The sequence below is a fragment of the Pelodiscus sinensis genome, chromosome 7, assembly GCF_049634645.1.
Source record: "Pelodiscus sinensis isolate JC-2024 chromosome 7, ASM4963464v1, whole genome shotgun sequence".
Classification (NCBI taxonomy): Eukaryota; Metazoa; Chordata; order Testudines; family Trionychidae; genus Pelodiscus; species Pelodiscus sinensis.
This window is the reverse complement of record NC_134717.1, coordinates 46289293-46303223: the sequence shown is the minus strand read 5'-3', so window position 1 is coordinate 46303223 and position 13931 is coordinate 46289293. Positions and strand designations below refer to the sequence as shown.

Sequence of the window (13931 nt, the reverse complement as noted above, 5' to 3'; positions counted from 1 at the left end):
TACACTGGCCCTTTTCCAGAACAATGTTCCGGAATAAGGACTTATGCCCGAGCAGGAGCAGAATAGTTTTTCCGGAATAGTGGCTGATTTTGTACAGTAGAGCATCGTTGCTTTTCCAGAAATTCAAGGGCCAGTGTAGACATCTCGCAGCTTATTCCGGAAAAGCGGCTGATTTTCCGGAATAAGTGGCCCAGTGTAGACACAGCCTCTCACTGTGTTTGCATAGAACAGATCAAACCAATGGTCATTCAGTCCAATATCCTACCTTTGTCAGTAGTCAAGACCAAAACTCTTCAGAAGAAAGTCCAAGAAACTCCAAAAGTGGGCAAGTACAGGCAGTCCCCAGGTTACGTACAAGATAGGGACTGTAGGTTTGTTCTTAAGTTGAATTTGTATGTAAGTCGGAACTGGTACATATTGTAGGGGAAACTCTAGCCAAACATTTCTCCAGAGCTCAGTTTTATTCTCCCACACCTCACTTCCCTCAGTCCTTTATTCTCAAGTTGAGGTGTCTGCTGAGAAAAGCCGCTTCACGTCTCCCTGGTCTGCTGGGGGGAAGCAGCTAGTGCAGGGTTGCCTCATCCCGTTTGTAAGTAGGGATCCGATGTAAGTCGGATCCATGTAACCCGGGGACTGCCTGTATAGAATAACTTAACCATAGAGGACATTCTTCCTGCCCCTATCAGTTAGTGGCCTGAAGCACGAGTCAAGATCCCTTCCAAACTTTCATGATTATTAAAGGGCCTATGTGATGTAACTGTAGATGGGTCTCCTTTTTTACAGAAATGTTTACTTTTTTTATTTATACTAAGTGCTTGACTACAGTGGCATCTTGTATATAACTCTATAATTCGTGTGCCCAGGTTCACTTTCTCCACACTTAGCAGCCATCATGAATTATGACCATAAGACTCAAGCCAAAATTATAGCTTAATATGTTGAAGGAGAGACAACAAAGAAAGTATAAGATGCCTATGCAAAACAGTTTTGCTCTCATTTATACCCATTTTCTGCCATTCTGATCAACAAAAGTCTGCTCCAGTTTAAAAAGCTACTTTTGCCTGCATAATAAGGTATTCACTAATACTATTTCTCATGGCTCTACACCAGTGTTTCTCAACTGGCATGTCACAACTTCTGGGAGACACAAAAGGCAATTTGGAGGTTGTGAGGTACTGAAAAATATATTACAATTTAAAGCAAAGAAAACTCCATTCATCCACCCTGCACACCTGCACTTCAGAAAAATGGATTCAGAATAAGTCTCTTGTCCCCTGCATGTTATGGTATTAATCTGTCACCAGACTACAAGACTCCTTATACTTAAAGGAACTATTCCCCATTAGAACTTCCCATGTGTCTCTCTTTCACCTCACTGAAGGAGAGATCTAGTCATCCTGAATTTTTATTAATAACATGCTTTTTTCTACGTGCTTCAGGACATTGTACTGATTCCTGTTAGCACCTTTTCTTCTAAATTAAATTAAATCCAAATCTTTCATTTTGTTAATGTAAACACTATTAAAAACATTCTTCTCTGACATCTAAACGTAGCTTTAATCTAGCTACAATTGGAGAATCAGATGTTGTAGGACTGAACCTGCATCATACCTGACAATCCCCCCATGCAAAAGCCACCACAACAAAGTTACTAGTAAAATCATTTCTTTAAAAGCATGCAAAGCAGGCACACAGTGATCATCCTATTCCCTCACTGACCTTGGACAGAGAGACAGACTCAGTTTCAAACAACTGCTTGCTTACAGATGCATCTGTACTTCCAAAAGAACTATTTCGCTCTAAAACATGAGCACTCTAAAACAGGAATAAAGAAAAGTAAGTGCTTGATCATGACATGTCTGTTAAAAACATGTTAATTTATGAATAATGGAGAATTACACAGTTTAAAAAGATATAAACCTATGGCACAGTGCCCTGACTGGCTAAAATAAGTACCAAGTGCTTGCATACATAACACAACATTATTTTTTGGTCTTTCTGAGTGATCCACTTCTGTATTCATTCCTGTGCGCGTATTTTTTTCTTTCCATGTAACCATGCAGTTTTCTCTGCAATGCTACAAAAAAAGGAATTGAATATTGCTGATTTCTAAACAAGATGTACTGTTTTACCCAGAAATTACCAGAAAATGGTTAAGTACCAGAAAAGGAAAGATACTCCCTCAGCCAGTTCTTATTAAGAGTGTCTTCAAATGTTCTTGACTATATGTATTGCATTTTCTTACCAATGTATGAGAAAACTGAGCTGGAAACTTTTACTAATATAACACTTCAGTAGCACTCCACACCTCTAAGCCCTGGTATAAAAATTAACTAGCTAATCCTCACAACACGCTTTTGGGGCAGGCATTATCATTCCATACAAACAAAACAAATTTCACAAATATCACATGTTGCCCAAAGTCTTTGAAAAGTAAAACATTTAGAAATTCTGTCAAACATTTTTCTGTTTTACAGCAAAGATTAAAGTCTATTTTTACAGGTAAAAAGCATTTTTTCCGCTCAAGAAATGGTGAGGCAACACCCATTTTTTGCTTGTAGCATATATGCTTAGACTTGTGATTTGTTTCAGGGTGGAATTTTATCATTTCTGTCAGTATAAACTGGAGTAATACCAGAACATGACAGTACTGTCTCTTTTTAATAAAATGTTCTATTTTTATTTCTACCATGTATAAGTAGACACCTCTCATTTACACAAGAAAAACTACTACAAAACGGAACTGCTGCAGGAGGAGAAAGCATATTAAAGAGAGATGCCTCCCAAACTAAAGCAAGTGTTACATTTTGTTCTGTTAAATTCTTTATGCCTACTGAAAGTTCAGATTACATGGGCATAAACGAGGGAAGAAGCTGTCAGGGAAAAGAAAAATACATACAGTAATATCAAACAAACATAACTAGAAGATTTAGTACAATGACATTTTTATTCACATAACCTTCTGCTCACAAAGACCAAAACTAAAAAAAAACCCACACATATACGTTCATATAAACTCACACAAAATACTTCCCCCAAACATGTCTGAATGTGTAAGCTATTAAATAAATGAGGTCTATTATAAAAAATAGCATCCAAAAATAGGAGAAAAAGGGTGTATATTGAGGTAAGACCACCTTTGGTCACAAGAGTATAGAAAGGGAGTAGAGTCTCTGAAGTTTGTGTAGAATCATGAAAGAGAAAAGAAAACCTGTTTATCTTAAGTCTCCAGTTTAATTGTGAATACCGTAAGAACAGTTTCCTGATTCCTTTGCCAGCTGGACAATATTGGTACCTTTAATAATTCCATTTCTACTCACTTACTGCCATAATTTTCTTGACAACCTGTCCTGACCTCTTTTACATCTACACTGTGGTGGTTTTCCTGGATACCAGAGGGTTTTTTTTTCAGACGTGCAAACGCGCTCTTTCGGAAGCCCTGTCTTCCTCATTCCATGAGGAAGAAAGGATCTTCCGAAAGATGGGAATTTTCCAAAATTCAGCCCCAGGTAGACGGGCCAAATTTCGGAAAAGCCTCTTCTGAAAAAAAAAATCGGAAAAAACTGTAATGTAGACCTAGCCTAGATTCCTGACCCTCCTCTTCCCTGAGCAACACATGTGAGCAGCCTTGCCTTTCCTGGCAGAGTCTATCTATAACTGTTTCACTGCAGAAGAGAACTATGTGGACAAATCTCCGATCTGCTTTCCCCCACACACGGGCTTTACACTGCTGGGTTTGAGTGCAGATAAGTCCTGGCATAGCAAAGATTTTTGTTCTTTCCTTTACAATTGTATTTTAAGTGTATTTACATTTTTAAATAAAAGTCGGCACATTCATTTAAATAAAAGTTCTATTTAAATGTATGTAACACCACTATTTGGACTCTTGTTTAGCATGTGAAATTTTATTAAGGGACAAATTTGCACAGCTGAATTATGAACTCCTAGAATACACTGGGCTAGAATGGATCTTCCATTGTGCCAGAGCAGCACTAAGTCAATTGAGGGGTTGCAGAGGTAGTTTTAAGCAAGAGTGCTCTGCTTGTATCCAGTTTTGCCCAGCCATCCCCATATGTAGGGTCATGAGTGAGGGATATTGAGGTTGCTATGGTTACCGTACACATGGAGCAAAGACTGGATTCCCTGAAAAACTGGCATGGCTTTGAGCTGTGGAAGCATCAGTGAAAACTAGCATAAGGAGAATTACATTGTAAAATTACTTTTTAATTGCTTAAAAATTTCTTTGTCTCCCTCCCACTAATTTATTCATATATTTTAAATAACAGATCATTAGAAATTTAGAAATGAGGCCCAATCCCTCCTCATCATTTTCACATTCTCTGTCACATGCACATAGTGGTTTGTTATTGTATGAAAATAGGGTCACATGGTATGGATTTTTATTTACTTTGGGGGGCACTGATGCCTTAGGTTTTGGGGAAATAAACAAAATAATTACATGGTTTGTACAAACTATTACAAAAAGCCATTCTGTGTCTTACTAAACTTGATAAAATCCACTTTAAAATTATTAAAAGAAACAAAGAATGTTGCTTGAATTTAAGGATGGCCATTTGACTTTTTTCTGGTTTGTTCACATCTATTAAAATATGACCTTGTCTTAGCTCTTCCTGTTTTTCAGCAGTTAGTGTAACAAAGGAGAATGGAGTTTCATCTAAAGTTTTCAGAACTCTCATAGATTAAACTACTTCTTATACAGAGACGACTTCATTCTGAAGATGACATACTTATCTGTAGCACAACAGTCCCATCCAACTCATCTTGATGGAGAGATTGTTTCATGGGCCTCCATTCTTGCCTTTTACAATTGTATAGACCATCCTCCCATCCACTCCTAATAGCACAGCCTACCTCTATTCCCATTTGCCATTACAAAACATCCCCGTGGCAATTACAGCAATTAATCAAGTAAAAAAATTAAAAATAATTAATATATTTTCATCTGCTTAGCTAGAAATTAGGAAGAGATATAGCATTATGCAACCAGTTGCCTCTCCAGGGACCACCAGCAAGAGCTTTGCAGCCCACAGGTAGGAAACTTTTGCTTTACTATATATTGTCCAATACCAGCGCTCAGACTGAAAAACCAAAGCTACCAATGTCGGACAAATGTTTGTACACTGTACTTGTAATGTTGGTCCAATGAAAAATCCCACATCGCATATTGAGTGGTCATAGGATTTTAGCACCTTAAAGTTATAAACGCCAATAAAATATCCTAGTGAAAAATCTGAAATTGTTACAGTAAACTTCCGATAATCTGGCACCTTTAGGACACAGGAGGTGCCGGATTATCAAATATGCCGGACTATCCAAAGGGAGGGTTATGAGGGGTCTAGGGTGGTGTGGGGGGGATGCCACCCCAGACCCCTCATAGCCCCCCCTTCTGATAGTCCGGCTCTGCCCCAGGGGTCCCCGATTCAGCCGCTGCTGGTCAGTTTCAGCAGCAGCTGAATCGGGACGCCTGTGGCAGAGCAGCTGGGGTGCTGCCGGGTTGTTCTCTCAGCGCCAAGGGGCAGCGCTACCGGACCAACCCGGCAGCACCCCAGCTGCTCTGCCCCAGGCGTCCCCAAGTCAGCCTCTGCTGAAACTGACCAGCGGCTGACTCCGGGAAGCCCAGGGCAGAGCAACTCTGCCTCAGGCTTCCTGGAGTCAGCCGCTGGTTAAGTTTCAGCGGCAGCTGAATCGGGGACAGCTGGGGTGCTGCTGGGTTGGTCCTGCAGCGCTGAGGGGCAGCGCTACGGGACCTACTGGCTCTGCCCCCGGCTTCCCCGATTCAGCCGCTGGTCAGTTTCAGCAGCGGCTGAATCGGGGAAGCCCGGGGCAGAGCAGCTCCAATGGTCCAGCTGCCCAGAGCACTTCTGGGTTCCTGATGGTGCCAGACCATCAGGAGTGCCGGACCAATTGAGTTTTACTGTACTTATACATGACATCAGATTTAAAACAAACCAGATTTTAAACCAGAAAAAATGGGTCCAATCATTTAAGGAGGTAGCAACTGTCTTTCTTGACTATAATCATCAAGATGATTTTCCTACTTTCTTAACTGCCAGTTTTGCTTGGCAAGCAACAATTCTTCCATTTTGAGATGGAATGTTGCCCACCACAGATGTTCAGAAGGGCTCATTTGGAACAGCCACCATAGTACGATGTTGCCTAACTGCAATTTCATTTTTCTACAATATTTATAATGGAGAAACCCAGCGGAACATTGGCTGCCAGATTTACAGCAACACTTTCCGTGATGTGGTTTTAATGCAAATTATTCTTTTGCAGCCCTCATCTTTATAGATCCTCTCAAATTGAATGGCACAATGTATTAGCCAGTGACACTCATGTATTTAACTCTCTTCAAACAAAATTACCTTAGATTCATTATTTCAGAAACTGTCCTCTACTTTTGTGTACATCTCTTCTTTACTGTAATTTTCTGTCATGACTATTGTACTCTGAAACAAAACAACTTCATCTACTCTGCAATGTGCTTCTGGGATAAAGTCCACAGGGTCATTATTTAGTATGAAATGATTTTCATTAAGGGAAAACATTTTTATGTTTTATGCTTCCTCAAAATTGCAGCTGTAAATGATGCCGATTATCTGAAGTCTTCAAAGTTAGGTATATTTGCCAAGGGATTTTTTTAAAATTTTTATTTATTTGCTATCACTCTGGCCTTAAATGTTGTTATTGAATTTTAGGTTTAAATACTAAAAATACAGATAGTTAATGGAATAGACAGCAACAAAAAAAATAAAAAGTATGGTGAAGTATGAGGAAAGAAGACACCACATAAAGCAAGGGATCAGCACAGTTACCAGAATTTGAACCAATCGCATACATACAACAACAAAATAATCTGTGGTCCTAGATACATCAGAAACATCCCTACTTTATCCTGAGGATGAGAGAAGAATTCATCTTGCCATCATTTATTCTTGGGCTTCTTCTCACATCACAAAACTAAATTAACTTGAAGTTCTGGGGTGAAATCCTGGTCCTGTAGAAGTCAGTGGTAAGACAGGGCCAGGATTTTACCCCTGAAGTTCTGTTGAGTTCTCTCTGCAATGCCCATTCCAACTCCTTTACGCTAACTGAAGTCCCTCCCACCCACCTGATCCTAGGAATAATTTTCTAGTGAAGATGGTAAAGAGACTATCAGAACTCCCATCATCTGTGATCACAAAGGGGGCTTCAAATATTCCATTCCACTGCACACAAACTCCTGCTGGATCAACCCCAAGTCACTCCTTCCCCATCCCTGTGCCTCCCCTCCCTCAAAATTCCAAAGTGCAGCAGTAGAGAAGGTAAGCCCATGAGAAGCACAGTCCAAAAGGAGGATGAGTGAGGAGCCTATTCTGATGTTGGTTCTTCATTACATTTGTGCAGCAAAAAGCCTCTTATTTTCTCTGGAGAATAAGGAAAAACATATTTTTAAAGGGAATGCTCACATGTTTCTATGCTGATCTGGCATTGTGTTTTCTCCCCGGTTTTGCTGCTTAATAATTTTACACGTGCTCACAATGGCACCATTGGCTCCATGAAGCTGGGCCCATGCTCAGAAAGGGTATCAGCCAGCTCCACTTATACTGTACCCTGAGCTGCTGGCTCTCCCTACCCACCACTTACTCAGCTCAGCCTGCCCACCAGCTATGTGTCCGAGGGCTCCTCTCTGCCTCCTGGCCTCACCCACCTGCTTCTCTCTGCCTCCCCTCCCTGGGGCCAGACCTTAATGAACCTCCAGCTCTGGATAGTCTTTGCTTCCCTCCATCCTGTGGGGCCATGTCCGTCTCCCCAGAGCTGAGCTGCCTGGGATCGGTGCAGAAGCCTGACCAGTCTCAGCCAGGTGTGTGGGGGGATGACTGTTCACAAGGGTTTGGCTGGGCCCCTCCAGGCAAGCAGGTCCTGAGAGAGCCCATCTGGGGCAGGACCTTGGTTGGCTGATCACACCATTCCTGGTAGGTTGAGGCGATTTCCCACCCTGTGACATGCCCTGGCTGCACTGCTGGCTCAGCCCAGCAGAGACAGTCACCTCCCAAAAAGGCTGTTGAGTGCAACCAAGAGGCAGAGTGTGGCAGAGCGGGTCTCTGAGGGACCTGGGGGGTGCTGGGCTGTGAGGTGGCAGGAAAGATGTCTATGCTGGGGCACTCAGGAGCAGGGGTTCTGGGCAGCTGTGGTGGGGCTATGGGCAGGGAGCACTGGGCAGGGGTTGTGTTGTGCAAGGAGCTGTCCATTTGTGGTGAGGTCTGGGGTGCGCTGGGCATGGTGGGTCTGGGGACTCTAGTCATAGGGAGTTGGGGGAAATGTTGAGTGAGAAGCTGTGTGACATGCCCTCAAGGGGAAGCGGCATGCTGGCAGCATAGAGCCGGGCAGGCCATTGTGCAGCTTGTAGCTACCAGTTTTTAAATATTGCCTTTGTACTGGGATGGGAAGAGCAGAGCTGCCCCTGCCATACCAAGCCCTACTGCATCAGACTGGCTTCTCACTCTGGAGACTGACCTCCCCGTGCCATGCTCTATTGCACCATCTGGGCTCACAAACATGTTTGGTGCTGGATACAGAAAAGGTTAATCCAGCCATAGGCAGGAGACACTGGATGTGGATTAATTTGGCTGCAACTTTCTTCTTAAATGTCTGGGAGAATCTGGCCCATAAAGATACACAGTGCAGGTAATTCAATAATCATCTCAATGTATAGATACAGAGGGCTCTGTCAACACTTCCCCTTATCCAACCTGGTCCCCAGTCAACCTGCTGCTGGGAACTCATCATCCCCCTCATCCAATGAGGGTTAAGAGAGGGTTTATGAAAGGGGGACTGGCTCCCTATCACACCAATCACAGGAGTCCTGAACTCCCTGTTTATGCTTCTTTAAAGAATACTTCCTTTAAATCAGGGGTGGGCAATCATTTTTGACGGGGCGGGGGGGAAACCGCTTCAAGAAAGTGGTTGAGGGATGCACTCTCCCAGGATAGTAATGGAGGAAATAAAGGAGCTGGGATGGAGGTTGAGTGTAGATGGGAGCTTGGGGTAAGGGACTGAAGTGCAGGAGAGAGTGGGGTCTGGGAAGGAGTTTGGGTGAAGGAGGCAGTTGTGCCCTAGGACAGGGGACTGGGCTGCAGGGTTTTGGAATGTGACCTAGGGCAGGAGACGGGGGTTCAGGGGTTTGGTTTGTGACCTAGGGCATGAGGGGATTGTGATCTGGGGCAGGAGATTGAGATGCCACATCCGGGAGGGGGTATGCATGCAGGATGGGGCAGAGGGTTAGGGAAGGGAGGGGCTGGGGTGCCAGAGGCAGGTTTTGGCCAGGAGACTTAGTAGCCAGCAGCCAGTCATCTGGCTACTGCTACTGGGAAAGGGAAGGGTGTTCAGTATTCCTATACGGAGCTGGTCTGCAGCTGCAGCAAAAAGTTACTTGCTGGTTCTCTAGCCTTTACAGGGGCAAACATCTTTTCTAGCAAGACGGACAATGGTCCTCACAATTTACTACACACTGAGGTGATTGGTTCTGTTGATATAATCCAATAACCCACGGATGTTACCTGTTGAGATTTTTCTCAGAACCAAGGGTTTAGTCCTCCAGGTGAGTTTAAATAAGATAGCTAAAAACACATTTTATTCCAGCCATATAAGGAAGAGCAGTAAGAAAAGGGAAGAAATAAATGCAATTGCAGATATAGTGACTTTGACCTTTCTTTTAATTAGAATTATTATATAAACTGAGTTTATTTGCATAGCTCCATCTGAGGTAATAATGTCTGTAAATGGAACAACCTTGAGATATGTTTCCCTTTATGCTGGTTCCCAATTTCCTCTGCTTTCTTTTTGCCAATGTTGGACTAAAGACAGAGAATCTTGAAAGTCATTGCAGGGGAAGGTTGAGTAGGAAGCAACGTAAGTACATCTCCATCAATTTATTCCTCCTCCCACTCCTTTCTATTCTCTGGCAATTTCTCTTCTTTGCTATGACTAAACCACTGTCCCATTCTTATCCACATTCACCTCTACTGACCTGGAATTCTCTCTTCATATTCACTGCGTACAATCTGGTTGCCCAACCACAACACAAAGGAACAACAATCCCCAACAGCTTTACGGCTGGCACAGTACAAAGTTCTTTAGATTTTTTTTTCTAGCACAAGCTGATTTTATATAGCAAAGTGCTGAGCAACAAAACTGCCATCCCTAAAAGTATTCTCCTTGTCATCTTTTCTCTATAAGATAAATGTGTCTCTAGTAATATCTAGGTATGTACTTCTATGGTTGTTCATCTATAATACATCTGGTATTACAGAAACATCAAGCACCTGTTAGTTCGAGTATCAACTACCCACCCTTTATGGAACTTTGGTTTTGTATTATATGTGCCACTTTACTAGTGATGTGAATGGGCTCAAGAGAGAAAGAGTACTTGGCTTTTGAAAGTACATTTCTCAGATGGATTTTTAATAGGAGCAAGAGCTTGCTCCTCTGGATAACATTTTTGAGACAACTATCAGCAGTACTAAATAAAGCAAAAGCTATAGCAAAGAACTAGCCCCAGCAATAGGAACATTCCCTTAGTGTTAATAATAGTTGGTTTGGGATGATTTCCAGAAAAGAGAGAGTCTGATCCTACTATAACAATTTTCTTTTTCTATGGTTCAGATTTTGACATGTTTAGCTCAAAACACAGCAAACAAATAAGTTGGCAAACACTGAATGAGAATTCAAATGATGGCATATGACAAGAAGCTTTATGATGATTACAGGCTCGTTACAATAAAAAGATGGGCAGTGCTATTCTTAATAGTCTTGAGCTGGTAGCTGATGCTGGGGAGAGGGGAAGAGAAATAAAATCCCACACATGAAAGAAAAATGTTCTTTGGTGTGCTAATTCAGTAATGAATGAATGAATTTAAAAAATGTGGGAAGGCGAAATTCAGGTATTTTCTTTTCAGTTTTACTAGCAGTTCAGCCACTTCACCCTCTGGTTCCCTTAGTACCGCTGAATGAACACTCTAGAGTTTCAGTGACATATTGGTTTTTAAACAGCTTACTTTAACACCTCAGTCTCTGAAGGTAAGTCTAGATAGCGAGGCTATTTTGGGATACCAAAGGTAAACAGAAATAGCTACCCCGCATCATTAAATGTGCTCATTATTTCAAAATATTTTTTACATATACTCTATTCAGCATCTCTGTAACCCTTGTTGCACACGTTATTTCAAAATTTGGTGCTGTGTAGACACACCAAATTTCTAAATAAGCTATTTCAAAATACAATTGAAATAAGATATGCCATTATTTCGAGTTTAGGTGTTGTGCAGACACACTCTGACAGCGCCTCATCTTTATTAGCATTACAGAGCAGACAAAAGAAAATTTTTCAAGAGAACTATATGTCACCGTAATAAATAATACCTAGCACTTAGAATAGAACTGGGCAAAATATGGCCCACGCCAACTGGCCACATCCAGCCTATTGACGCAGCGGGGAGCCTCTGGCAGGCTCCTGGCCTGCCCACCCTACCCCCTGCCTCTGAGAAAAGCAGCTGCAGCAGGGCCCTATTTGAATAGCTGCGAGCCCGGGTGAGGGGGAAAGGCTACATGCATTTCCTCTGCCCCAGGCACAATCCCGTTTTTTAAAGGATTTCAGGCAGACCTCCCCTTCACGTAGAAAATAATACTTTGTATAGCTTTGTAATCTCCTGTGATTTACACTGCTCTTAAGGCACTCTTTATAAATAGGTAAATAACATAAAGGCCAAACAGTTTACATTGCCACTTCTTAGGAGGCAGAAATCTATAACAAATTCACAAGAAGTGTCCTCTGTACCTGCATCTCTTTTTGTGATTGATAGTAAGTTAAGAATTTTACTCATCTCAATATAACACAAAACATTACCCTAGACATATGCAGGGTCTGGTACACACTGGTATTCCAAGTCTTCTGGAAGGGAAATAAAATGCAGTAAAACAAAACACAGAACATACTACAGTAAACTTCCGATAATCCAGCAGCTTTAGGACTCGGGGGGTGCCGGATTATCAAATATGCCAGACTATCAGAAGGGGGGGCTATGAGGAGTCTGGGGTAGCATCCTCCCCACCCCACCCCAGACTCCTCAAGGCTCCCCCTTCCGATAGTCCAGCTCTGCCCCAGGCGTCCCCAATTCAGCCACTGCTGGTCAATTTCAGCAGCAGCTGAATCTGGGACACCTGGGGCAGAGCAGCTGGTGTGCTGCCGGGTTGGTCCCGCAGCACCGAGGGGCAGCACTACGGGACCAACCCGGCAGCACCCCAGCTGCTCTGCCCCCGGCTTCCCTGATTCAGCTGCTGGTCAGTTTCAGCAGCAGCTGAATCGGGGAAGCCGGGCGCAGAGCAGTTCCAATTGTCTGGCAGCCAGAGCACTTCCGGGTTTCTGATGGTGCCAGACCATCAGGAGTGTCAGAGCATTGAATGCCGGACCAATGGAGTTTTACTGTATTTCTAATTAGAATCCAAAGCCTCTGTAAACAGGTTGCAGAAATCACAACAGAAACTCAACCATCAAATTAACAGGAAAGATATATAGTAGTGTTCCCCAAGAAAACGTGGAAGGCAGATAAAATGAATTCATAACTATTTCTTAGAATAGCCACACTGAAAAAGTTTATTAAACGGCAAGACAACTGGAAAAATCAGTAACAAATCAGCTAACATTCTATACTAGTTATATCCCTATCAGCATTCCTATCCATTCCAAAGGTCACAAAGTCCAACTCCTTTTCTGCTCTCTCTCACTGCCAGCAGGGAAGTAAATGGTTAACTGATTAACTGGTTACCCAGTAAGTAGTTAACTAGTGGCCTAGTTGGGCTGAAGCAGCCTCATACCCGTGATACAATGTGGGAGGGGGGCTGCTTGAGCCCAGCTGGTCCCACCGTGCTGTAAACAGGAGACACTCCAGCCAGACCAGGCTGGAGCAGCTCCCCACCCAAAGTGCACAAGCCCCGGCCGGAACAGCCCCTGCCCACATTTCAGTGGGGTCTGCCTGACTGGGCCAGAGCAGCCCAAGGCGTGGAGGGCCCGACTGGGTCCACAACGCTGCAAGGTGGGTGGGAGCTACTCCAGCCTGGCTGGGCCCACCGCACCGCAGGCAGGAGGCTGTTCCACCCAATTGGGCTGGAACGTCCTCCGCTCCTCGACCCGTGGGATCCTAGTTAACCAGTTCAACTCAACACTGAACAGGTTAACTTTTTAAACTGGATTTTATATCCCTAACTGCCAGCAACAATCAGTCTTATCAGTTATTACTTTTTTCTCTGAAAGCCAGCTTCCACTTGTTTCCTTGTTGCACTAAACATCTGAGCCACTCAGTTCTCTCTTACCTAATCACTTCCCTCTACTATTCATTTGTTGCCATATGTCCCCAACCCATATGTCAATACCTACCACTTTCTACCTAGCTCTACCAATTCACTCCACTTGTAATCACATCCTACTTCTCCTCCTGCACAATGTAAACTCATTCATACAGTACTAGGTGGCACCTGGCAAGACATTTGTGAAAAACTGGAGCTCATTATCCAGTGGGACATATGGAAAGCACAGTTTACTACATGACTCTCTCTATGGCTTGTGAAAGAACTCTTTCAAGTGTTGATCCACATGCAAAGTACTGATGACTCACATTGTCTATTTTGAATGTGTGATTTCTTATGCTAGCTAGATCCAACACAAGTGACAAGTGGGAAGCGTGACAAATTAAAACGACAGGTGAATCCAGTCCTGCCTTCAGACTGGACACCTCATTCTCCATTAACCCTCCTTCAACTGGGCATTCTCCTCTTCCATTTGTGCCTCAAAGAGCTCTCTTATCTTCACTATTCAGAGAAGTGCTACCACATTCTAACCTAAATTGCAATCTGCTTTCCTATTCTTCCCCCATTTG

General features: G+C 43.0%; 1 protein-coding gene across 6 annotated transcripts in view; it reads right to left on the bottom strand.

Moving 5' to 3' along the window:
* OSBPL6 (oxysterol binding protein like 6) overlaps positions 1–13931 on the bottom strand; it is a 178378-nt gene that overhangs the window by 82965 nt on the left and 81482 nt on the right. For 5 of the 6 annotated variants that reach the window (XM_025182804.2, XM_006119448.4, XM_014571707.3 and 2 more), the window contains one exon: positions 1720–1815. The exons of the other annotated variant lie outside the window; for it this stretch is intronic. In XM_025182804.2, coding sequence (XP_025038589.2) covers positions 1720–1815 — 96 coding nt within the window. The remainder of the gene's footprint in view (positions 1–1719; positions 1816–13931) is intronic. 6 annotated transcript variants of the gene reach the window in all.